At 41.6% G+C, this 27,589-nt stretch overlaps 2 protein-coding genes across 3 annotated transcripts in view; one reads left to right on the top strand and one right to left on the bottom strand.

The window, feature by feature from the left end:
• Positions 1-27,589, top strand: part of IL1RAPL2 (interleukin 1 receptor accessory protein like 2) — a 570,279-nt gene that overhangs the window by 14,096 nt on the left and 528,594 nt on the right. The window contains exon 2 of the mRNA XM_055106207.1: positions 24,272-24,458. Within this exon, the coding sequence (XP_054962182.1) occupies positions 24,272-24,458 (187 nt within the window). The remainder of the gene's footprint in view (positions 1-24,271; positions 24,459-27,589) is intronic.
• TEX13A (testis expressed 13A) lies at positions 9,392-12,482 on the bottom strand. Of its 2 annotated transcripts, none has more exons than XM_057301157.1 (3): positions 11,058-12,482; positions 10,426-10,866; positions 9,392-10,221 (listed from the first exon to the last, which is right to left on the bottom strand). In XM_057301157.1, exons 2-3 carry the CDS (start codon positions 10,858-10,860, stop codon positions 9,427-9,429), a joined length of 1,230 nt encoding a protein of 409 aa, XP_057157140.1. In that variant the 5' UTR covers positions 10,861-10,866; positions 11,058-12,482; the 3' UTR covers positions 9,392-9,426. The 2 variants fall into 2 exon arrangements, with proteins under 2 accessions (XP_057157140.1, XP_003819706.1); XM_003819658.5 differs by having other exon boundaries at positions 10,426-10,892.

The following is a 27,589-nucleotide window of genomic DNA, read 5'->3' on the forward strand; positions in this document are numbered from 1 at the left end:
GGGCCTTTCTCCCAGCAGCATTGTTTTTAAAGCTGTCTTCCTCTGTAACTGCCCATCTCACTAAGCATGCTTACTCAAGGGCTCAAAGGTCAGGTCAGATTGCTTCTGCTGGGTTTGTAGAGGATATTCAGTGATGGAAGTAGAATTAATTTTTATGTATTAAAACCTTTCCTCTGGACTTACAGAGAAAAAAACTTTAATAGGCATAACACAGGAAATCATGAAAATGTTAATATCTTTCCATAATCCTGCCAAATATAAAACCCGAATCCAAGCAAACTGATTTAATGTTTTACTGAAAAAAAAAGTTATGAAAACAATTTGTAGGACCAGAGAGATAAGTGTCTGGTTCCCTTCCTGGAATTATTCACCTTCCTTTCTAGTGCCCCCTCCTAGGGTCCCACTGCTCTCCCCTTTGATTTTCTTTCAGTTGGGCCCTACCCCAATCGTGTTTTTTATGCAGCTTGATGATCCTTTCCTCCCCCTCCTCCAGTCTCCACCCCATCCCCTAAGTTATTCCTAAAGGTACCACTGTCCCACCACCACCCTGACCTTAGGTCCTTACTAACCTTCAGGTGCCTTGTCTAACAGACACAAAGGCAGGAAACCCCTTGGGTTCCCACCCCCTTACCACACAGTGTCTGCTCTCCTTTTCCCTTCTGTTCCAGAGGAAGAAGTGGCCTTTCCAAACCCATCCACCTAGTAAATTAACTTCTTTATATTGTTTTGTATTTCTGTGAACATTTAATTACTTTACTGTCACAAAACACAAGAATATAAAGAAGTAAAGGCCCTCTATCTCATGCCCCCTACTCTACCTCACTCCACCCTATACCCTAATGTCCCACTGCCTACCATCATTTGACCCCTGAGCCTACCCTCCCTAGGTAACTCATAATGATTTTGCCCTCTAGTGGACATTTGGCAATATCTGGAGAGATTTTTCGTTGTCACAATTTGGGTGGGGTGGGAAATGTACACTACTACTGGGCATCCAGTTAGTTGAGGCTAGGGATTTTGCTAAACAACCTACAATGCACAGGATGGCCCCCAGAAATAAAAAAGCATATGGCCCCAAATGTCAAGCATGCCAATATTGGGAAACCCTGCCCTAGAAGGATATAAACAAGCCCAAGAACATTTTTGACAAGTACAAACTCTTTAATAACTAGTTAGGGAACTGGCCCCAAGTCCTGAATGACTGTCATAGATTCAACAGGAAACAAACTAATGTCACATCTAGCTGCTGCAGAGATGTCCCAGGGCCATGACAGCTTCTTAGTCACTAGGTCCACAGGCCCCAGGTGATGTCCAAGGCTCCTCCATTTGTGTCTCAATCTGGTTCAGGTCTAACTCCTCTCCATCCTTCCACCTGTGAGCTAAAACATACATGTACCCCCAATCAACACAGCTTACAGTCATCAAAGGGATAGAAGGAGACCAACCTGCCACCCACCTTTTGACCCCACCCACTCCTATCCTCCCCCACCTCACCCCTCCCTCTGAAAGTTGATTTCCCACTGGGATATGTTTCTGTTCTGTTTCACATTTCTAAATTCACTAAGAGCTTTGTAGCTAGATTTTCCTCCTACATTTATCATGGTGGTGGGTTGGAAGAGAAATTCCCTCAGGATGATGGCACCATGCTTTTGCCCATGGTCTAAACCAGGAAACCCTCTGAGCACTATCAGTTGCTGACTCACCTCCTTGGCAGTGGCAGGAGTTCTCTGTTCAAATCTGACTGTCCCTGGTTCTGCTCACTTGGGATTGAGGAGGATTCTCCTGTCATGAGGGCTGTAGAGTCATAGTAGTCCTCGCCTGGAGCTGGTGCTGGCATCCTCTGTATGTAGCCCTGAAGGATTCCCTCAGGAGTAGCAAAGCACTGCCATGTCGATTTGAGTCAATCATAAACCTGGGGTTAACCCCAGGCCTGTTTTGATTGTTTGTCATGATATAACTCACTCAGAACATGAATGAACTTTCTATCCAGTTCATTCCTAGAGACTCCCGGAATGCAGGAATCTCCACTACTCACCATACCCTGATGCAACTCCCCAGCTGGTTCGAACATATTATTTGATGGGCTCTTATTTGCAACTGCTCTCCTGGTACCAATTTCTGACATAAAAATAATCTGATGGGGAGGCGCCAAGATGACCAAATAGGAACAGCTCTGGTCCACAGCTCCCAGCGAGAACAATGAAGAAGGCAGGTGATTTCTGCATTTCTAACTGAGGTACCCAGTTCATCTCAACAGGACTGGTTAGGCAGTGGGTCCAACCCATGGAGGGTGAGCAGAGGCAGGGTGAGGCGTCACTTCACCCAGGAAGTGCAAGAGGCCAGGATCTCACTCCCCAAGCCAAGGGAAGCTGTGAGGGACAATGCTACCCAGCTGGGTTACTACGCTTTTCCCACAGTTTTTGTAATCTGCAGATCAGGAGATTTCCCTTGTGTGCCTACACCACCAGAGCCCTGGGTTTCAAGCACAAAACTGGGCAGCTGTTTGGGCAGACACTGAGCTAGCTGCAGGAGTATTTTTTCAAACCCCAGTGGCACCTGGAACCCAAGCAAGACAGAACCGCTCACTCCCCTGGAAAGGGGGCTGAAGCCAGGGAGCCAAGTGGTCTCGCTTAGCAGGTCCCACTCCCACAGAGCCCAGCAAGCTAAGAACCACTGGCTTGAAATTCTCACTGCCAGCACAGCAGTCTGAAGTCAACCTGGGATGGTCAAGCTTGGTTGGCGGAGGGGTGTTTGCCGTTACTGAGGCTTTAGTAGGCAGTTTTCCCCTGACAGTGCTAAGGAGGCTGGGAGGTATGGACTGGGTGAATTCACCACAGTGTGGCAAAGTGGCTGTGGCCAGGCTGCTTCTCTAGATTCCTACTCACTGGGCAGGGCATCTCTGAGGGAAAAGTAAAAGCCCCTGTCAGGGACTTACAGACGAAACCCCCATCTCCCTGGGACAGAGCACCTCAGGGAAAGGGCAGCTGTGAGTGCAGCTTCAGTGGACTTAATTGTTCCTGCCTGCCGGCTCTGAAGAGAGCAGCTGATCCTGACAAGAGGGACTCTCCCAGCACAGCACACTAGCTCTGCTAAGGGACAGACTGCCTCTTCAAGTGGGTCCCAGAACCCCATGCCTTCTGACTGGGAGAAACCTCCTAACAAGGGTTGACAGACACCTCATACAGGAGAGCTCCAGCTGGCATCAGGTTGGTACCCTTCTGGGATGAAGCCTCCAGATGAAGGAGCAGGCAGCAATTTTTGCTGTCCTGCAGCCTCCACTGGTGATACCCAGGTGAAAAGGGTCTGGAGTGGACCTCCAGCAAACTGCAGCAGACCTGCAGAAGAGGGACGTGACCGTTAGAAGAAAAACTAACAAACAGAAACCAACAACATCAACATCAGTATCAAGGAGCCCCACACAAACACCCTATCCAAAAGTTATCAACCTCAAAGATTAAACGTGGATAAATCCACAGAGATGAGGAAAAATAAGTGCAAAAATGCTGAAAATTCCAAAAGCCAGAATTCCTCTTCTCCAAGTGAGTGCAACTCCTCTCCAGCAAGGGCACAAAACTGGATGGAGAATGAGATTGACAAATTGACAGAAGCAGGCTTCAGGAGGTGGGTAATAACAAACTCCTCTGAGCAAAAGGAGCAAGTTCTAACCCAATGCAAATAAGCTAAGACCCTGATAAAAGGTTACAGAAACTGCTAACTAGAATAACCAGTTTAGAGAGGAACATAAATGACCTGATGGAGCTGAAAAACACAGCACAAGAACTTTGTGAAGCATACACAAGTATCAATAGCCAAACTGATCAAGCAGAAGAAAGGATATGAGAGATTGAACATCAATTTACTGAAATAAGGCATGAAGACAAGATTAGAGAAAAAAGAATAAAAAGGAATGAACAAAGCCTCCAACAAATATGGGACTATGTGAAAAGACCAAACCTATGATTGATTGGTGTACCTGAAAGTGACAGGGAGAATGGAACCAAGTTGGAAAACACACTTCAGGACATTATCCAGGAGAACTTCCCCAACCTAGCAAGACAGGCCAACATTCAAGTTCAGGAAATATAGAGAACACCACTAAGATACTCTTCGAGAAGAGTAACCACAAGACACATAATCGTCAGATTCTCCAAGGTTGAAACGGAAAAAATATTAAGGGCAGCCAGAGAGAAAGGTCAGGTTACCTACAAAGGGAAGCCCATCAGACTAACAGCAGATCTCTCTGCAGAAACCCTACAAGCCAGAAGAGAGTGGGGGCCAATATTCAACATTCTTAAAGAAAAGAATTTTCAACCCAGAATTTCATATCCAGCCAAGCTAAGATTCATAAGCAAAGGAGAAATAAAATCCTTTATAGACAAGCAAATGCTGAGGGATTTTGTCACCACCAGGCCCTGCCTTACAAGAGATCCTGAAGGAAGTACTAAATATGGAAAGGGAAAACCGGTACCAGCCACTGCAAAAACACACCAAAATATAAAGACCTCTATGAATAAACTGCATCAACTAATGTGCAAAATAACCGGCCAGCATCATGATGACAGGATCAAATTCACACATAACAATACTAAACTTAAATGTAAATGGGCTAAATGCCCCAATTAAAAGACATAGACTGGCAAACTAGATAAAAAGTCAAGACCCATCAGTATGCTGTATTCAGGAGGCCCATCTCATGTGCAAAGACACACATAGGCTCAAAATAAAGGGATGGAGGAATATTTACTAAGCAAATGGAAAGCAAAAAGAAGCAAGGGTTGCAATCCTAGTCTCTGATAAAACAGAGTTTAAACCAACAAAGATAAAAAAAAAAGACAAAGAAGGGCATTACATAACGGTAAAGGGATCAATGCAACAAGAAGAGCTAACTATCCTAAATATATATGCACCCAATATAGGAGCACACAGATTCATGAAACAAGTTCTTAAAGACCTGCAAAGAGACTTAGACTTCCACACAGTAATAGTGGGAGACATTAACACCCCACTATCAATATTAGACAGATCAATGAGACAGAAAATTAACAAAGATATTCAGGAACTGAACTCAGCTCTGAACCAAATGGACCTAATAGACATCTACAGAACTGTCCACCTCAAATCAACAGAATATACATTCTTCTCAGTGCCACATAGCACATATTCTAAAATTGACCACATAATTGCTAGTACAACACTCCCTAGCAAATGCAAAAGAATGGAAATCATAACAGTCTCTCGGACCACAGTGCAATCAAATTAGAACTCAGGGTTAAGAAACTCACTCAAAACCGCACAACTACATGGAAATTGAACAACCTTCTCCTGGGTAAATAATGAAATTATGGCAGAAATGAAGAAGTTCTTTGAAACCAATGAGAACAAAGAGACAATGTACCAGAATCTCTGGGACACAGCTGAAGCAGTGTTAAGAGGGAAATGTATAGCACTAAATGCTCACAACAGAAAGCTGGAAAGATCTGAAATCAATACACTAACATCACAATTAAAAGAACTAGAGAAGCAAGAGCAAACAAATTCAAAAGCTAGCAGAAGACAAGAAATAACTAAGATCAGAGCAGAACTGAAGGAGATAGACACAAAAAACCCTTCAAAGAATCAATGAATGCAGGAGCTGATTTTTTGAAAAGATTAACAAAACAGATGGACCACTAGCTGGACTAATGAAGAAGAAAAGAGAAGAATCAAGTAGACACAATAAAAAATGATACAGGGGATATTACCACTGAAACCACAGAAATGCAAACTACCAACAGAGAATACTATAAACACCTCTACGCAAATAAACTAGAAAATCTAGAAGAAATGGATAAATTCCTGGACACATACACCCTCCCAAGACTAAACCAGGAAGAAGTCAAATCCCTGAATAGACCAATAACAAGTTCTGAAATTGAGGCAGTAATTAATAGTCTACCAACCAAAAAAAGCCCAGGACCAGACGGATTCACAGCCGAATTCTACCAGAGGTACAAAGAGGAGCTGGTACCATTTCTTCTGCAACTATTCCAATGAATAGAAAAAGAGGGAATCCTCTCTAACTCATTTTATGAGGGCAGCATCATCCTGATACCAAAACCTGGCAGAGACACAACAAAAAGAGAAAATTTCAGGCCAATATCCCTGAAGAACATCGATGTGAAAATCCTCAAGAAAATACTGGCAAACAAAATCCAGCAGCACATCAAAAAGCTTATCCACCACGATCAAGTCAGCTTTATCCCTGGGATGCAAGCCTGGTTCAACATATGCAAATCAATAAATGTAATCCATCACATAAACAGAACCAATGACAAAAACCACATGATTATCTTAATATACACAGAAAAGTCCTTCAATAAAATTCAACACCCCTTCATGATAAAAACTCTCAATAAACTAGGTGGTGATGGAACATATCTCAAAATAATAAGAGCTATTTATGACAAACCCATAACCAATATCATACTGAATGGGCAAAAGCTGGAAGCATTCCCTTTGAAAACTCACATAAGACAAGGATGCCCTCTCACCACTCCTATTCAACACAGTGTTGGAAGTTCTGGCCAGGGCAATCAAGCAAGAGAAAGAAATGAAGCACATTCTAATGGGAAGAGAGGAAGTCAAATTGTCTCTGTTTGCAGACGACATGACTGTACATTTAGAAAACCCCATCGTCTCAGCCCAAAAACCCCTTAAGCTGATAAGCAACTTCAGCAAAGTCTCAGGATACAAAAGCAATGTGCAAAAATCACAAGCTTTCCTATACACCAACAATAGTCAAGCAGAGAGCCAAATCATGAGTGAACTCCCATTCACAATGACTACAAAGAGAATAAAATACCTAGGAATACAACTTACAAGGGGCGTCTTCAAGGAGATCTACAAACCACTGCTCAAGAGAATAAGAGAAGACACAAATGGAAAAACATTCCATGCTCATGGATAGGAAGAATCAATATTGTGAAAGTGGCCATACTGCCCAAAGTAATTTATAGATTCAGTGCTATTCCCATCAAGCTACCAGTTACTTTCTTCACTGAATTAGAAAAAAAAAAAACTACTTTAAATTTCATATGGAACCAACAAAGGGCCCGCATAGCCAAGACAATCCTAAGCAAAAAGAACAAAACTGGAGGCATCACACTACCTGACCTCAAACTATACTACAAGGCCACAGTAACAAAAACAGCATGGTACTGGTACCTAAGCAGATGTATAGACCAATGGAATGGAACAGAGACCTCAGAAATAACACCACACATCTACAACCATCTGATCTTCGACAAACCTCACAAAAACAAGCAATGGAGAAATAATTCCCTATTTAATAAATGGTGCTGGGAAAACTGGATAGCCATATGCAGAAAACTGAAACTGGATCCCTTCCTTACACCTTATACAAAAATTAATTCAAGATGGATTAAAGACTTAAATGTTAGACCTAAAACCATAAAAACCCTAGAAGAAAACCTAGGCAATACCATTCAGGACATAGGCATGGGCAAGGACTTCATGTCTAAAACACCAAAAGCAATGGCAACAAAAGCCAAAATTGACAAATGGGATCTAATTAAACTAAAGAGCTTCTGCACAGCAAAAGAAACTACCATCAGAGTGAATAGGCAACCTACAGAATGGGAGAAAATTTTTGCAATCTACTAATCTGACAAAGGGCTAATATCCAGAATCTACAATGAACTCCAACAAATTTACAAGAAAAAAACAAACAACTCCATCAAAAAGTGGGCGAAGGATATGAACAGACACTTCTCAAAAGAAGACATTTATGCAGCCAACACATGAAAAAATGCTCATCATCACTGGCCATCAGGGAAATGCAAATCAAAACCACAATGAGATACCACCTCACACCAGTTAGAATGGCGATCATTAAAAAGTCAGGAAACAACAGGTGCTGGAGAGGATGTGGAGAAACAGGAACACTTTTACACTGTTGGTGGGACTGTAAACTAGTTCAACCATTGTGGAAGTCAGTGTGGCAATTCCTCAGGGATCTAGAACTAGAAATATCATTTGACCCAACCATCCCATTACTGGGTATATACCCAAAGGATTATAAAACATGCTGCTACAAAGACACATGCACACATATGTTTATAGTGGCACTATTCACAATAGCAAAGACTTGGAACCAACCCAAATGTCCAACAATGATAGACTGGATTAAGAAAATGTGGCACATATACACCATGGAATACTATGCAGCCATAAAAAGAATGAGTTCATGTTCTTTGCAGGGACATGGATGAAGCTGGAAGCCATCATTCTCAGCAAATACAGGAACAGAAAACCAAACACTGCATATTCTCACTCATAAGTGTGAGGTGAAAAATGAGAACACATGGACACAAGGAGGAGGACATCACACACTGGGGCCTGTCAGGGGATGGGGTGTGAGGAGAGGGAGAGCATTAGGGCAAATACCTAACACATGCGGAGCTTAAAACCTAGATGACGGGTTGATAGGTACAGCAAACCACCATGGCACATGTATACCTATGTAACAAACCTACACGTTCTGCACATGTATCCCAGAACTTAAAAAAAAAATCTGTCCACCCACTCAAGTTAGCTAAAGAAAAGAGGTTCTGTGTAAAGGGGATTTTCACGTAGCACAACTGTAGGAAGTGAAAAGTGGTTGTGCTGCTGCTCTCTCCATCTCTCTGGAGTCACAGGATGATTCCTCTGTGCCTGTCTGCTCCCTGGAACCACGTACCAGTGACTCCCAAAGACACTTGCCTCTGGAAAGCATCCAGTTCTATTCCTCCACAGCCAGGGCCAAGCCTCAGCAGTGGCCTCAGCATCCATGGCTCCAGTCCTGGCCCCAACTCCAAGTGGCCTACAGCTTCATTGCTCAACATCATGGAATCGGCCTCTCTGTTCAGAGTGTCTAGCATGAAAAATCCATTTGGCTCTGGATGGGCCAAATATCCACTCCTGCTCCAATCATCTAAGGCCTAGATGCGAGTAGAGGGTGGGGTGTTATACACATGGTTGCCTCTTTTACCAGACACTAGGGCAGGGAGAGAGAGAGCAAGCGAGACATACACAAATAAAAGCTGCAGCACTTCTGAGGTATTGAGTGCAAGTGCTCTGGAATACAAAGGGGGTCACCAAAACATGTCTGTCTCTCTGTGTCTCTCTCTCCCCACCCCAATCTATACCTCCCCTGGCCACCACCCCACTTCTACACCTCTTTCACAACCCCTACTTTCCTCCCCCTCCTCCAGTCACCACCCCTATCTCTGAAGTTATTCGTAAAGGTACCATTGTCTCACCTCCTTCCCCCACTCTTCCCAGCCTTCTTCCCCTACCACCCCGGCCCCCGCCACCACAAGCCTGCCCTCTGAAAATTAATTCGCCATCGAGATATACATGCTTCGGTTCTATTTTGCATTTCTGCACTCAATGAGGTTTTTGCAGCCAGATTCCCTTCCCACAGTCGAAGCAAGTATCCCTCCGTGAAAAATTCACAGCGTTACACCAAGGGCAGTCCCAGTCCCCTGGCCTGCGATATATTGGAGGTCTTTGCTGATGAGGTTCGGAGTATCTCCTGTCTCTTGGGTGCTCCTGATGGTCTATTCTGTGGGGCCCCCCATCAGACCACAGGCTAGTATCAAAGGCCTCCCAGTCGGAAGGCAGCTGAGGCGGAACTGGTGCTGTGACTGTTGCTTGTGGAGGGGATATAGTGGGTATGTCTGAGAAGGAGGAAAAAGGGCTTGAGTATGAGTATGAGTATGAGGCAGGGAGCTGGACAGGAAGAGGTTCTGATGAGGCTCTGGACCAGGGGTTCGTGGTTCCAGAGAAATAAGATGTGGCTGTTTCGACCGACCTGAGATCTCCCTCCTTCTGCCCCCAATAGGTGTACTTTTCCTGATCAGCATCTCCAAGGAGCTGCAGGAGGATTCTCTCCAGCTTCTCTGTGGTCTCCATGGAGGCAGCCCTGGCCTCCACGTGGGGGAACTGGGTCTCCATGGGGGCAGCCCCAGCCTCCACAGGGGGAGCCATGGCCTCCACAGGGGCAGCCACAACCTCCACATCCCTCTGCTCTTCTTCTGCTCCTTTTCCTCCAGCAGCACCAGCAGCAGCCACCGCCGCCTCTTCTTCCTCCTCAGCTGCTCCTTCTGTGCAAACTCCTCCGGCAGTGGCCAGGCCTGGCCACCCTGCCCCCTGCTCCCACTCATGGGGAGACACCAGCTCCTGGAGAGAAGTGGGCAGGGCTGAGGTGTGTTCTGGGGGCAAGGCGGGAGCACTAAGCAGGGTAGGACGGAGCTACCAGGTAGGAAGGGCGGGGCAGGGCGAAGCCATGGAGCAGGGTGGAGAGGGGTGGGAATGGGGCAGGGCAGTGGTACTGGGCAGGGACCAGCTGAGGGATCTTACTGCATGGAGCGGCTTCCAACTCACCTTGTCTCTCTCTTTCTGCACCTCCACGAGGCTGGTCTGGGCCATTCTTAGCCGGGAGGCCGCCTCCTTGCGTTCCGTCTCCTGCTGCTCCCTGAGCTTCTTCAGGTCTGATGCCAAGTCCTGTGCGGCTGATTTGTGCAGTTTGGCGAAGCCGTGCAGCCACAGCACCCTGTGCCTTTGTAGCTGTGCCTGCCTGTGGGCAAAGCGCACGCCCAAGGCCAGGCTGCCCCAGGTGCAGGCCTCTTTGACCTCACTGGGCACCTTGCTGTCCTCCAGTATGGCCCTCAGCTTGTCTTCCACCTTCTCCCAGGATAAGGATATATTCTCAAGATAGAACTTGGGGCCTTTCGTGTGCCTGGCCATTTTCTCGTTGATGAAGGCCACCACGTTGCTATGCCGGAACCCGCTACTGGGGTCCTCAGGTCTCAAGGTCATGATCGCCTAGGGGTTTAACGGTTTCACTAGCCCTGTGTGGATGGAGCAGCCAATAGGTTCCTTTCCTCCCCCTTAGCCCCTCCCCTCATCCATCTTCTCCCGCCCTCTCGTCCCCACCCTACCCGCTCTGACAAGACCGTCCTAATGATCCCCTGACCGGCTTGTCCTACCCTAGGACACCTCCCACCAGGCCTCACCTCTTCAGCCAGGGCCAGAGGAAGTACAGGCCAACCCCACTGTCTTAACACGCCCGAAGAGAGAGGAAGATCTCTCTCCCTCCTAAGGTTCCAGGGAAAGGAAGACTCAGGGCCAACGTTGGCTTTTACTCTGGGACTGTTCCAATTTCCAGAGATACCAGGGGTGGAAGGGAGTGAGTGAGGAAGGCCCCTGCTACTCCATTGGGATGTAAGGGAACCTGTCACATGGTTGGGAGCCCTTAAAGGTCGGAAGAAACAGGAGTGGTCAGAAAAGACTTAGAACCAAGAAAATTAAGCCCTTATAATCAAGTCAAAAAAGTCCCATGTATCCCTCCCTCTTGACAATGGTTTGTCCCATGCCAACGGCTAGTAGGGACCCCCTTAGAGGTTGAAGGGGGAATAATGGGTATGTTCTAGAACATGAAAAAGCCCCCAACCCATGAAAATTCTGCAGTTCATTTTCCAGACTCCTAAATCCTAGTATACAGGTTAGTGACCTTTTTCTGAAACGGGCAAGATAGCAGGCATTTGAGGCTTTGTGGGCAAAAGATTATCCCAACTACTTGTAGCACAAAAGCAGCCATAAATAATACCTGAAGAAATGACCATGGCCATGTTCTAATAAAAGTTCATTTATAAAACCAGGCAGTTGACATGATTTGGCCTGTAGATGTCAAACTCCCAATCTAGATTCACATTTCATACATGTCCTACAGACACATACAATCAGAATGTTCATGATATGACTCCCCCTTTTCCCTGTTAAAAGAAAAACGTTAGACAACGTTAACAGTTTGTTTACACATAAACAACAACCAAAAACAAAAACAAAAAAAAAACGAGTCATGAATTTGTCAGTACTCAGAACCAGAAGAGTTTCAGAGAGCTATTCCCAGCAACATGAGAAGTGAATTTTTATAGGCTGAGTTTGGACACAAAAGAGAAAAATCACCTGATTGGCTACAGCAAGGCATTTGCCTTATTTGGACATGGTCTCGTCACTTGACTGCCTGTAATTAGCTGGAGCCTGGCTAGTTGTGTTTGGCTGAAATTAGGCTGTCTTTTATACAGCTTCTGTTAAGTTTCAGTCTGTTTACATGCTAAGTTAGTTTGCGGTTTGTTAGATAGGAACTCAAAGTATGGAAACAGCTTCAGACTAATGGCCTCTTGCTTATTTTAATATATGCAGGAGATGATTCCCCTCCTAAATTCCTATGTTGTCCAATACAGAAACCTCAAAATCAAATTTTTAAGTTACCTACCCTTCATACCGACCCTTAAAAACAAGTCAACTAAGAGACAAAATCTTGTTGCTGTGACCTCAGAAACTTCTAAGACATCCATGCCCACTTAGGGAATGTCCATGTTTCTTCTCAAATAATCTTCCTGTCTTTAATTTCTTCATAATCCCTAATCACTTCCTAATCTTTCCTATGATCATGTTTCTCTTAAGCTTAAAATCATTTGATGGATCCTTGTGGCACACTCCTTGTCCTGACATTAGAATCTCACCCCAGGATGCCATTCTAATTTAACTCTCTCCACTCTGTTATCCACCATCATTTATGTACCTAAGGGACTAAGCCATACAGGGATACACTGATTTTGGGGTTTTAAGTTATTTTCCCTTCTGAAAAATCAGAGCATTCATTTTTTATTATATGGGCATTATGTTCTATTCTATGAACTACATTTAAAAAGACAATATTTCTTCTCTAAGGGTCCTATGTCAGATAATTAGAGAGGAAAAAGACAATAAATCAAGCATTAAAATATTACCTAAGAAGGTAGTTAAACCCCAGAGGCATAAAGTCCCACCATTTAAATGCTGTTTTTAGATGCTGTTTTGTGATTTCTTTCCTTCTCAGCTTGTATATTTTATTTATCAGCCATCAGTGGAAAGGGTTCATGTTTTGGCTTATTCTAGAGTGACTTCTATAGAAAGAGCATCCAGAAGATAATGTAGAAAAGAGAATGGTGAGGAAAGGGGGAGAGACTGGAGTCAGGAAGACCCATTAGGGAGATGCTAAAGCAATTCAAGAAGTAAACTAAAGCAGTGGAAATAGGGATGGAGAGAAGAGTGTAGAGAGCCATTTGGTAGATAGAATGCATAGGGATGTCAGGGACAAGGATGAGGGAATGCTGAGGATAATGCCCAGGTTTCTGGTATAGGGGACTAAGTAGATAGCCCTGTTATTGACTTAGTTGGAGAATGAAGAAGAATTTTTTGGGATGAGTTCACCTTTAGACATATTAACATTAAAATACCTGTTGGGGCCATGTGTGGTGGCTCACACCTGTAATCCTAGCACTTTGGGAGGCTGTGGTGGGTGGATCACCTGAGGTCAGGAGATGGAGACCAGCCTAGCAAACATGGCAAAATCCTGTGTCTACTAAAAATACAAAAATTAGCTGGGCGTAATGGCACACGCCTGTAGTCCCAGCTACTTGGGAGGCTGAGGCACAAGAATAGCTTGTACCTGGGAGGCAGAGGTTGCAGTGAGCCGAGATCATGCCACTGCACTCCAGCCTGGGCAACAGAGCGAGACTCAGTCTCAAAAAAAAAAAAATACCTGTTGGGCATCCTGGTGGAGATACTTAGTAGGCAGTTTGATATATGAGTCTAGAACTTAGGAGAGACATCAGAGCTCAAGATGTAGTATTGAGAGGTGAAAGCTGTATTTACAGCAGCAGTTGAAATAACTCAGGGACAGAATATGGAGCAAGAAGAGTAGAGGGCTGAGGACAGAACCGTGGCCTGCCTTCATGGATCTCCTCCTTTCTACAGCTGTGTGCTACCATTGGTGATTTTATAGTTGTCCCCCTTACTCCTTTGTGTTCTTGTCTACTAAGTTCAGAACATCTTTTACCTTATCTCTTTTATTCCCTCTATAATACTTTAAACATGAACTTCAGTTTGTGATTAGTTTTCTCTTTATACTGCCATTCTCCCACTTCCGCTTATAAACACTTTTAGGAAATTAAAAGTAAATTGTTTCTTTTAGCAGCCTGGAGGAGGGAGAAAGTGAAGACAGAGAAACCTGTTAAGAGGTTCCTTCAACAGTGCAGACAAAACATGATTAGGGCTTGAACTGTGGCAGGACCTCGATGAGATGTCAGATAACAAGAGATTTTTGACATACAGTTAGCATGACTTGTTAACCAATTGTATTAATATATGAGAAATAAATATGGGTGTTGGAGCGGAAAATGATTTTGAGGCATTTGACTTGAGAAACTAGGTTTTGTGACAAGTGATGCCTCAAATCGTAATAGATATGAGGAAAAATAGACTATAGAGAGGAGATAATAAATGCAGTTTTGGATTGACAAATGCCTTTGTGATGGTTATATTGAATTATAGTTGAATGGCTGTACTGGGCTGGAAGTTAGGTGAGAGGACAAAACTAGAGATACGTATTACAAATTTGGGTGTTTTCAGTGCTCAGTTTGTGGCTAAGACCTTGTGCTTCAATAAAATTGCTGGAGATGAAGGTTGGAAGGAGAGAATAAGCAGGACAGAAAAACAGAGGAAGGAATCCCGAGGTCTTGGAAAGGGTAGCAAATACCTTTAGGGATAGGATAAGGGAGAACAAGCAGTAGGAGTAGTCAGAGAAGTAGACAATCAAAAAAGGGAGATATTTTGGACCTAAGGAGAGATTTGGAAGGTAAAAAGAGTGTTACTGGTTTCATATAATGCACAGAGGTTACATAGGATGAGGGGTGAACAAAAGGTCATTAGATTTAGCTAATAAGATATCCTTAGTGATTCAAGTGATGAGAATCAATAGAATGGTGAGGCAGGTGCCAGATGATAGGGGATCACAGAATGAAATTAGAGGAACAAGTAGAAATTTTGAATACTGACTAGTCTTTCAAGATCTCTGACACAGTAGAGAATTCTACCACCAGGAGTCAGAAAATAGATCATGGAAGCATAGGATATGACAGTTTATTTGGTGAGACAACTAAGTTATACAATTTTCAACACAAAGATGGGGAAAATAATCTGATATTTACTGTATGAAGAAAGGTAATCATATGTAAAGAAAACTCTGTGTTTTGCATTGTGACCCAGGAAATAAGGCCAAACCTTTGTGAATTCTATGATAATAACTATGAAATAACATATTGACAGATGCAAAAATATCAGTGTAATCTGATATTTACAGAGAAAGAGTGAGGAAGTGAGAAATAGTTATTAGAGTCAGTGAAATTGGTTGGGGAAGGATTTCTGGAGGAGAGTTATGTTCTTGTTCTTAATAGAAACATCAGGGTTCTCCAAAGATTTATCTTCTACAAACAGAAGACCTTTCTGTTTGTAGCATGATGTGTCTCAGATTACCATTCTTAAAATTGTCTTCATCCAAACAAGAAAGCAGGAATCACTCATACTATGATGTGGACAATGGTGGTGTCAGGGAGCCTTTCAAATTTACCTTCGTTATTACCTTACCTTTATCCACATCCTCAATCATTAGTAGTCAGATTTTGAACAAGCTGCCTGTACCCTTAGGTGGCATATTGCAATTGCCTTTCCCTTAGGAATGGTGACATGAGCTCACCACTAGAATGATCCACAATTCTTAGTTATATGTAAATGGATTGCTACATATATATGTACTGTATACTTTTTTCTTGAGTAGGTTTCTAACTTTAATGTACAGCCTCCAAATAAATTATAGTTTGCTTTGAATTCAAGGTGAAGAATATTTTGATGACAAAAATTTTATTTTGAGTGAGTAGTTTTTAAAATATACATAATGTTTACTATAACCTTGTCCACAAGCTACTTTTTTAAAAAACAATTACAAGAAGAAGAAAACAAAACATCTTTGATTCACTTTATGGGTTGGGTTGGGAATCGGTAGATAGCATGATAATAGTGGTGATAATGTTAAAGGAAATTAGTTTTTATTGAGTACTTAGTATATGCCAGGCACTGTGCTATGAGCTTTAAATGAACTATCTCATTGTTAGGAGAGAATTCTCCATGGGGCTTTTGCATTTTTTACATGTCTGTGAGCAGAGTATCCTTTGCCCTGGATTATCTTTTCAAAGGTGTATGTATAGAAAACATACTTTTTATTTTATTTTATTTTATTTTTTTTCTGAGACAGAGTCTCCTCTGTCACCCAGGCTGGAGTATAATGGCACGATCTCGGCTCACTGCAACCTCCGCCTCTCAGGTTCAAGTGATTCTCCCATCTCAGCCTACCAAGTAGCTGGGATTACAGGCACCTGCCATCATACCCGGCTAATTTTTGTAGAGACAGGGTTTCACCATGTTGGCCAGGCTGGTCTTGAACTCCTGACCTCAGGTGATCTGCCTGCCTCGGCCTCCCAAAGTGTTGGGATTACAGGCGTGAGCCACTGTGCCTGGCCAGAGAATAGCCTTAGAAGATAGAAATAGTGTCTATCTCTAGAGCAAAAGGCAGGTTTGCTTATAGCCTTGGAAAATACAGTTAGTATCTGCCTCTGGAACAAAGGGCCGACATGCTTATGGCCCATTGTAAGAAATTTGTGTTTCTTAAGCTTGGGGTTCTTCTGTAATACAACCCAATACTTCTACAAGTATCACCTGATCCTCTTTGTATTATCCTATGGGAATTGAGTTTGTGTAAGCAACACAAATACTGATACTTTGGCTACTGTCATTGCTCCAATTAACTGTTTATTATTTCTGACCTAGGATTCTGGTGTCTTCTACCAGCTTCCATGAAACTGGCAGGCTAAATTTTTAGTGCATAAGTAAGGTAAAATTTCAGACCCTTTGCCATTCTTTCTTTTCCCTTTTTTTTTTTTTTTTTTTTTGAGACAGAGTCTCACTCTGTTGCTCAGGCTGGAGTGCAATGGTGTGATCTCAGCTCACTGCAACCTCCGCCTCCTGGGTTCAAGTGATTCTCATGCCTCAGCCTCCTAAGTAGCTGGGATTACAAGAGCGTACCACCATGCCAGCTATTTTTTTGTTTTGTATTTTTAGTAGAGACAGAGTTTTGTTACGTTGGCCAGGCTGGTCTTGAACTCCTGTCCACAAGTGATCCACCCGCTTGGCCACCCAAAGTGCTGGGAATACAGGTGTGAGCCACTGGGCCCAGCCCCCGTTACCATTCTTAACACTTGCATAATAAAACAACCCTATTAAGTTAGCTGCTTTTATTATTCTCATTCCACATATACCAAAAACTGAGATTTGGTCACCCATGCAAAGATCCATAGATAAGACATTATAGAGCTGGGATTTGAACCCAAGTCTAACTCTAAAAGCTGCATTATCAAGCAGTAAGCTACTCAAGTCCTTGGATTAACCTTTTATCTGACTGCATCATGAACTATAAGAAAGTTATGCTTAAATAATTCTGGGTTGCAGATTACCAGTGTCCTGTCAAAGGCTGAATGTTCATGTCAGCAGGAGATAAGAACAGTTAAAAAACACAGGAAGGGGAACATCACACTCTGGGGACTGTTGTGGGGTGGGGGGAGGGGGGAGGGATAGCTTTAGGAGATGTACCTAATGCTAAATGACGAGTTAATGGGTGCAGCACACCAGCATGGCACATGTATACATATGTAACTAACCTGCACATTGTGCACATGTACCCTAAAACTTAAAGTATAATAATAATAAAATAAAATAATTATGATATGTTTATGCCCCCACAAATCCTTGTTTGTTTAATTACCAGGTTTATACCTTATGGAAAAAATGTACATAAACTTAAAACCTATTATATTGACATATTTACAGGCTAGAGATATCATCTATGAATGATGGCATTCTTTGTTTTGTTTTGTTTTATTTTAAAAAAACAACTTAATAAAACAAAAATCCCTGAGCTCTTTACAACTGTACAAGCCTAGAAGTAAGATGATTTACTTAAAGACTAAAAGTGACAAAAATTTCATTCAATAGATCCTGTATCCCCAAACTTCTTATTAGCATAGATATTTTTATCCTTATATTAGGTTTACATCTGCTTTTCAATGTATATAAACAGCATGACACATAGCAGGTGCCCATTAAATGTCATTTGAATGATTCTAAAGGGTTGTGGGTCTTCATAGAATAATAATACACAGTTCAGGGCTTTGGCCATCTTGGTCTTTTAATGCATTAACATTGCAAGTTTGCAGTTTTATGTAATTATTTATGCAGACATCTGAAAGTCCCCTTTCCAATCAAGCTTAAAAGATTTTTCAATAAAACTTTCTTTTCTTTTTTTAATATTTGCAATTTAAACTTTTTTAAATAAGGTAAAATATACATATGTAATTTACCATCCTTACCATTTTAAATGTACAGTTCAGCTGTAATAAATACATGTATATTCTTTTTCCCCCTTATCCCCCTTTACTAGAAAATCTTATTTTTCTAATGATTTTTGAGAAATAGAACTTATCAAAGGGCTTGAGATCTTGTTTGTTTATTCATTTGTTTTCCTTCCTTGAATTTGCTACAGTATCAGTTGCTAGTTCTTATGTTTTAACGTCAGTCTTATTCAATGACTGTAGATTGATTAATTGATGTTATATGTAGCAAATCAATTCACCTTATAAAATTTCAGACAGTAAAGCTTGTTTTAGTTTCCTTATCATTAGATGGTCTCTGAAATTTACAAGGAAAGTATTTTGAAGTGAGGATAAGACAATCGAATAAATCAGTTAGGAAAGTTTCAACTATATCCTGAGGCATTTTATCTAGGGCTTTTGATTTTAGGTACAAGAAAGATCCCTAATTTATTTAGATTATTTTCACCAGCTTAGTCCTGGTGATACGACAAGTTCACATATGCTCAAACTCTAAAACAAAACTTTATAATATGGGCATGTTTTATAAATGCGAGTTAGAAAAGGAATTTGGATGTTTCATGTGTATTTTAAATTATGAGTTTTACTTTTCTCCCCAGAGAACCCAAGATTGATCAATATTTTCCCTTAGAAATACATCTGGGTAAAAAGTTCTAATTATGACCTAAACAAGCTAACATTAAACCTTTGGAATAGAAAGCAAGGTTTATTTATAAATTTTCTAATTCTGTGCTATGCAAATTAACATTATTCCTTAGATGTTATGTTACACATCTGCTTTTCTTTCTATCAGCTTCCTCAAGTTGGTATGGATAACCACAAGTTAGTTTGACTGTTGAGCAATGTTAGCATCAAGTTCTGAGAGTATCCAGGGGCTAGCAGCCAATAAACCTTGGTTCTGAACTACTGACCAGCTACGTCAGCTTGACAAAGTTCTTTGTCCTCTCTGTGTCTATGTTTTACTCCTGTAAGGGATACTTACCCTGCCCATTTTCCAGGGTTATTGGGATAATTAAGTAAGATAATACACATAGAAGTACTTGGAAAGATTACTAACATATTTAATTGTAAGTTGTTGCTGCAGTATCATTGCAAAGGCCTTTTGCCTACATTGAGCCTGAATGTGTTCCTTGTCTTCCTCAGGATGTGAAGTAGGGAGAGAAAAAATACCATCTCCATTCTTGCACACTCGTCAGTCTGCCTCCTCAGCCTCACATAGCTCTAATTGTACCTAATGAAAGTAACATTTTTAGGTCCCAGTTGCAGGAAATATTTTAAATAGAACCAGCCTGGGGCATTTTTCAAAATAAAATCTAAATAATGCAAGATTGTTAGCACGAACTGTGCCAGGGCTGGATTACACAACTAATAAAAATCAACCTGAGTTTCAGACTGTCAGGCAGCATTGATTATACCTCCCCCAGGTCACCTGAGGTGATAGCAGGACTCACATCAGACCTTGTCTTTAAGTTCTAGGGACCTCGGTCATCCTCAACGACTTCATACTAGGACTTGTTCATGAGTTAACAAAGCAGTTTGTCAGCATCTATTCACATGTCAGCATCTATTCACATGTCAGTGACCACAATGAGAGTGTATACATACTGGGCCCTGGCTTAAAGTTGTTTGTGGCTAAGGATTAGGAAGGACACACTTCCTCCTTCAACTCATCAGCCATCTCCAGGGTGGCTTCCTTGCCTTTAACACCACCCCAAATCAATACAAATGCTGCTGACACCATCTACGTTGTTTATACTTTGGAGAGGTCAGGGAACGAACACATGAATGGCTCTTGTCTTGTGCCTGGAAACCTGGCTTTGAGGTCTCTGGGCTTTGTTATAGAAGGCATTTGTCTAAGAAGCTCCCAGAAGTAAATTTTTTGTTTGTTTGTTTGTTTGTTTGTTTTTTTGAGACAGAGTCTCACTCTGTCGCCCAGGCTGGAGTGCAGTGGCACGATCTCAGCTCACTGCAACCTCTGCCTCCTGGGTTCAAGCGATTTTCCTGCCTCAGCCTCCGGAGTAGCTGGGACTACAGGCGCGTGCCACCACGCCTGGCTAATTTTTTGTATTTTTAGTACAGACGGGGTTTCATTGTGTTAGGCAGGCTGGTCTCAATCTCCTGACCTCGTGATCCACCCGCCTAGGCCTCCCAAAGTGCTGGGATTACAGGCGTGAGCCACCGTGCCCGGCCAGAAGTAAACCTTTTTAAGTGGAGCTCTTACTACCTCTTTGACCTCCAAGGTTCTAGCCTCTGCCTAGTAGTTAGTACTCAGAGTGCCTGGAAGTTCCTTCCTGCCTTAGCTGCTTTCTCTTGATACACTTCTTTTTGTGCCTAAGTCAGTGTATCTTTTTGATCCTCTCAGACCTACATGGCTCTCTGGTATTAGACCTTTTGCCCAACTGACCTCTTCCAGACTGTTTCCTATCAAGTAGCACTTCTAACCCAGCAGACTGTTTTAACCCACTGCTGCCAGTGTGTTGTTTTTCTATTGTTCATGATTATTATATCACATGTAAATTATAAGTATTATATGTTAGATATGTATATTATACATATATGCATATTAGTTATATATGTATACATACATATTAATTATACACATATAATTATTATATATATCTTTTAATATATTTAACAATGCTGGCAATACCTACAATTCTAATTAGAGATACAATTGTTTGAATACCTACTTTTTGATAGATCCTGTATTAGGTATTTTACATACATTATTTTATTTAATACTTACAGTGATCTGAACAGGTCAGGTATAAAAATGTAAACCTGTTTTTACTCATAGTTTTATAATGAAAGGAAATCCTTCCTCCCACCTTCAATGGAGCCACCATAAACAGCTTCTTATCCTCATGTTTCAGGTGAAGAAACTGAGACTCAGGTTAAACAATTTGTCCAAGGTCACAGAACTAGTTGAGCCTAGTGAGGCTTAGTTTAAAGATGATGCTTTGTAAAGAAACCACTATATCAGATTGGTCCTCTACTTTAGTCTACCCTATTTTCTACCCAGGGATAAATACATTTGGGATAGTTAGCTTCTTTCAGAGCATTGAACATTTCACCTACTTCTATTATTGAGATCTCTGGTCAACACTTCTCCTTCTGTGGAGGTATAACATAATAATTGAAAAATTTTTAACAAGTATGTCTCTTTCACCTGTATGAGTGAACACCATGGAGCAGATATGATCAAAGTCAGTAACATCAAGAACTGTTCAGAACACTTTGGATATCCAGCAGAGATGATTACCTTTCTTCTGTGTTAGATACTTTTTAAATAACTGTGACCATTTAGCTTCCCTCTATCCCCTGCCCCTGCCGGTCATTCTTGTCTTTCAGATGTAGCCAGTATTTTTAATTCTTTGCCAATATGCTGCTGCACAAAACTTGGCTAATCTTCCTCCTAGTGTCTATCCACAAATACCTGCAAATTATCCGGGTCATACTTATACAAGGAATGTGATATTTGACAAGCCATATACCTTCATCTGAAGGAATGTAATATTTGACAAGCCATATACCTTCATCTGAAGAAAGGGGGATATATACCATATGGGACTGATACAAAAATGGAAAAAAAAGTAACATGTCTCTCAAATAGATACCTTTTGATGCCCATTCATTTAATCAACTAACGTTTATTAAGCATCTACTATCTATTCATTTAGATCCCAGGGATGGTGTAATTAACAAGAGCAACAAATTCCTTGCCCTTTTTAGTGCATACTTTAACAAATAAACAAATATTAGAAGATCAGATAAGAGCAAGTACAAAGGCCTATTGTTTGAATAGGCTTAGTGTGTTCAATGAACAGAGAAAATGCCAGTGTGGCTGCACCCTAATGAGTAAAGGGGAGAATGTTATGTTGAGCTAGATCATGTATGGCCTTGTATCAAGCAAGGAGACTTGGAAATATTTAACACTGAAGTGTTTAAAAAATGGTGAAAAAGAGCTCAATTGATTGAGCTAAATTGATTTACCCTTCTTCTCTGAGATTACTACTGTTGTGGCTTTAGCTTCATGGCATTTAAAGAGGCTGTCCAATGTCTGACAAGAACATAAATGTTTCTTTCACGTAATCCCCAGTGGGCATATCTTATGACCTTTGTGTTCCAGGAACCCATATAGAGGAAGAAAGAAAAGCAAATCCCACAATCTACATAGTGTGATGGGGTTGCATCTAAACATCAGAATTGGAGTGCTTTGATAGTTTCCTTCTCAGATGACACAGGCCTGGGCATAGTCAGGGGTGCTTGCTGGAAACTAACTTTACCAGAAGCCTAAGTAGGAGTCATTCTTATTAACTTAGTTTGTAAACCCAAGAGGCATAGCCATCTGGATTCCTGTGTTTTGCATGATGTCGGGGATATAAAATTTCAATGAGTGACTACTAAGCAGTATGAACAGTGCCGATCATTTGGTACTGTCTGAAAATTATTGGTTGGCATGCTAATCCCATCTGTTAGGATTGTTACTACTCAGTTATAAAGCACTTGGTTTGAATTGCCGCCCTTGGCAATTTTAGTTTTGACAGCACGTATCCCTTGATGTTTAAAACAGATATGGTCCTGAAATGTCTTCCATAAAGTAAAATTGAATACTCCAAGATTTACAGCTGATCTTCATAGTGTTATCAGGCTGCTTCTGATTTCTTCCTCACACTTTTCCATTTTCTTTTGTGTTTGACATCTTCTGGAATCCAGATAAGGTAGGGTAGAGAAAGGTCATGGATTATACATAGAAAAATAAAGGCAGAATTTGTATTTATTTATATTTATTGTAGTTAGTTAGATTAATTAAATATGTTTATTGAACTCACATTATTGAGAAAGTGCTAATCAAAGTACAAGAAGACAGAATTTTTGTTCAATAAATACCCTTCTGTAATGTGTTAGCCAATTAATGCCCAATTTCTAAAGTGGCCTTATGATAACATTCTGTGTTGAGAATTCTTTATAATGCTAGTGCTGGTTGATACAATTAATCCCAACTGACCAGACTCTAGTAGGATTTCTTCTTTATAAAAGCCCAAAATTCAACACCTGGCACATCTTAATGAGTACCTTAAAAAGCTGAATAGTTGGCCAGGCGCCGTGGCTCACGCCTGTAATCACTTTGGGAGGCCGAGGCGGGCAGATCACGAGGTCAGCAGATCCAGACCATCCTGGCTAACAGGGTGAAACCTCGTCTCTACTAAAAATACAAAAAAATTAGCCGGGCGTGGTGGCGGGTGCCTGTAGTTCCAGCTACTCGGGAGGCTGAGGCAGGAGAATGGCTTGAACCCGGGAGGCAGAGCTTACAGTGAGCAGAGATAGCGCCACTGCACTCCAGCCTGGGCGACAGAGCGAGGCGCCGTCTCAAAAAAAAGCTGAATAGTTAACAGGTAAATTAACCTGTAAGCTAACAGATATCCTCTGTATGTTGATCTGGTTTTTAGTATATATTCTGTATCAGGAAATATTGGCTGAGAAACCAATAGTAAAATTAAACTATCCCTGTAGTAACTGTTAAAGGACTGGCCACAGGGACAGAGCAAAAATGGCTACAGCTCCAGTTATAGAGAGACTTTCTCACAGGTTTTTATTATCAGATTTTCAACATAGCAATATTTATTGCTGGGAAAGAAGTCAGACTATCTTACAGTTTGGAAGATGGGTATAGCTTCTCTATGTAGCTCTGTGGCTACCTCATGGCCACAAATATCCACATTAGCAGTTAGTTTCATATCTTCTTGTCAGTTGCAGCATAAAACTGCTCTGTGTTGCTTTGATGTTTTTTTCTGATTTCTAGGCAAGGTCCTAAATGGAAAAGTCAATACTCTTGAAATATATAGAGCACAAACAAAGTTGTAAACACCCAATAAAGCCATTTTGTTATTTCTCTGTTCCTACAGAAACTCAACATATTGCATGAAGGTGTCAATGTCCTTGACTGTTGCAGAGAATGAATCAGGCCTGTGCTACAACAGCAGGATCCGCTATTTAGAAAAATCTGAAGTCACTAAAAGAAAGGAGATCTCCTGTCCAGACATGGATGACTTTAAAAAGTCCGATCAGGAGCCTGATGTTGTGTGGTATAAGGTAACTCAGCATGGTGTCAAATTCATATTTTACCTCAGTCAATAGCAGTCTTGGGGATGAGGAAAGGGAGATTTTTTTACTAGTTTTTGGTATTAGATATTTCACTGAGAAGAATCAACAGATCCATAACTAAATAATTCAGAGCTGTGACTCTTATGTATCACTGGTTTTTAATGCAGGTGTTAGAAGCAATACGCCTTTCTCCAACTGCTAAAAGTAGAATCTCCCTCCAGCCTGACAGCATATAAGAACTAATGGGAAGAAGGGTAAACATTTAAATAACACTTGAAAGAAATTATTTGGGGGACACAGAAATATTATTTACTGGTGGGAACAAAGGCCTGCCATTACAAGTAGTAGTACTTATAAAGAATAACAACTATCATAATGGTCTACTCTGTGAAAGCCACAACAGTGAATGCAGAGGAGAGAAATGGGCCCAGTACAGGATGTGTAAACACTGCTAAGGTTAAGTTTAGCTGGAAATAAACCACACTCAAAGGCTGAACAGAAGAGAATTGTGGCCAGGTGCAGTGGCTCATGCCTGTAATCCCAGCATTTTGGGAGGCTGAGGTGGGCAGATCACCTGAGGTCAGGAGTTCGAGACCAGCCTGGCCAACATGGTGAAACCCCATCTCTACTAAAATATAAAAATTAGCTGGGCATTGCAGCACACACCTGTAATCCCAGCAACCTGGAAGGCTGAGGCAGGAGAACCACTTGAACGTGGGAGGCAGAGGTTGCAGTGAGCCGAGATCATGTCACTGTACTCCAGCCTGGGCAACAGAACGAGACTCCATCTAAAAAAAAAAAAAAAGAAGAAGAAGAGAGTTGAATGAAAGGATTATTTACAAAGGTTTGGGCAGGCTTGAAGAAATCAATAAAGGAGCAAGCTGTTGATTATCACCCCTAGACCTGCAGTGTCAAGGGGAAGGAGCAGTGTCACTGGAACCTGGCAAGAGTGGAGGAAGCTGCCAAGAGATACAGCCTTAAAGGAACATATGAGGGTGGCAGATAGGAAGGGAGTGGGTAGGATAGATACCCTAACCATTTATAACTCCTGCTCTCTGTTTATTTGCTAGTTGCTTCCCTCTCCTGCCACCCTCATTCAAACTGAAATAGAAGCCAGGGGGCAGAGGCAGGAGATAGAATCAATAGTGTTCTGCTTTTCTGAGCATAGAGTAGAGCAGACAAGCGTGGATAATTGGATCTAGGGGAAGAAGCAGATAATAACCACACAACCTTCCAGCTATGATATTCTAGCAGCTAACCTGGGGCCCACGGTCTTGTAACAGAACTAAGTCAACTCTCTTCTGTCAGCTCTGAACCACAGCAATTGACACACTGAAGTTTTATGATGTGATGGTAGATGACCAGGAAGGTTTTCTGCACAGATGCTGTGTGTACTGTTGGAACCAAACACACATAAAAGGTGGAGCAGGTTGTTTCTATAGGATCTGACAGACCCTCAGTTCCTAGGGAAGCTTAATCCCTAACTCCCACAGCTGTCATATGCCTTTACATTTGGAAGCCTCTCCATTTTCACGCCTAGGGAAACTTACCAATAGACACCAAGAACATACTCTGTACTAGAACGTCCAGGTCTCAATGGGAATTATCTTAATGAAGACAATATTGTGACAGATAAAAAGGAACATAATGTTTATTATGCACAAACATATAGACTACAGGTAATTTGGTGGGTTTATGCCATCATCAACCTCATTTGTATTTATTAAGCACTTATTGTGTGCCATTCATTGTAGCTAAACTTGATTTCAACATTATCTTGTTTAAATCTCAGTGCAACTCTGTGTGATAGGTGCTATTATCCTAATTTAATGGAGAACAAAACCACTGAGGCTGAGAGAGATGTGACCTATCCAAAGTTACACAGTGAACAAAGCCTGATTTTCTATTCAAGGCAGTGTGACTCCAGAATTCATTTTCTTAATCACTACCCTCTCCGGCAATGGGCCTGGGACTAAACCCAGCCTTGGTCATATCTTGGGAACTTTTGTAAGATGCCATGCTGGTGCAGTGGAGCCTGGCCAAAGAAAGAAAAAGAAAGTTTTATTTTAATTTTATGGTTGAGAAAGGGAAGGTGACCTGCCCAAAGAGTTAGCAGCTGGGAGTGAAATCCAGATAATCAACTTTCCCTTATAAGAGTAATTCTACTATCTCATCTTACTTTCTGCTAACTTCTTTCTTCTCCTTTTCTCATATCTCTAGACATCACTATCATCCTTACATACTCAAGCAATTTACTGCTTGGCAAATGCCACTTCTCGCTCTTCCTTAGAAATGGACCAACAATGGTGAAGCAACAGGCCTTTCCAGCTCTGCCTGGATAATATTTAATATTTCTATAATATTTTACAGTTGATAAATGATCATCATAATGTTAGCTAACATTTCTTAAGTACTTACTGTATGGCAAGCTGTGTTTTAGGTGCATGAGATAGATTAATGCAATTCTTAGAACTACCATATAAGGTAATATTATCTCTGTTTTATAGAAGAAGTGACTGGAGACTCAGACAAGCTAAGTGGGTTAGCAAAAGTCAACAGTAGTTTGTGACTTGCAGTTTGGCTACTAGCCCCACTCTTAGCCCCTACAGTATACTAACGGATTAGGATAAAATACTAGAATCAGAAGTTAAAGAGTACCTGAAGCTCAGGAATGTATTGCTAACTCTTGGTTCTCATACAAGGTTTCAAGTAAATACCTGAAGAAAATGTACCAACATATTAGGAAAATATTTCTTTTTCAGTCAGTATTTGGATAGTCTGCCTTGCCTACTTTATAGCCCATGTATTTTCTTTTTTTATTTTTTAAATTTTATTTTTTATTATTATACTTTAAGTTGTAGGGTACATGTGCACAACATGCAGGTTTGTTACATATGTATACATGTGCCATGTTGGTGTGCTGCACCCATTAACTCATCATTTACATTAGGTGTATCTCCTAATGCTATCCCTCCCCCATCCCCCCACTGCACAGCAGGACCCAGTGTGTGATGTCCACCTTCCTGTGTCCAAGTGTTCTCATTGTTCAATTCCCACCTATGAGTGAGAACATGCAGTGTTTGGTTTTTTTGTCCTTGCAATAGTTTGCTGAGAATGAT

This window comes from Pan paniscus, chromosome X (genome assembly GCF_029289425.2).
Source record: "Pan paniscus chromosome X, NHGRI_mPanPan1-v2.0_pri, whole genome shotgun sequence".
In the NCBI taxonomy this organism is placed as follows: domain Eukaryota; kingdom Metazoa; phylum Chordata; class Mammalia; order Primates; family Hominidae; genus Pan; species Pan paniscus.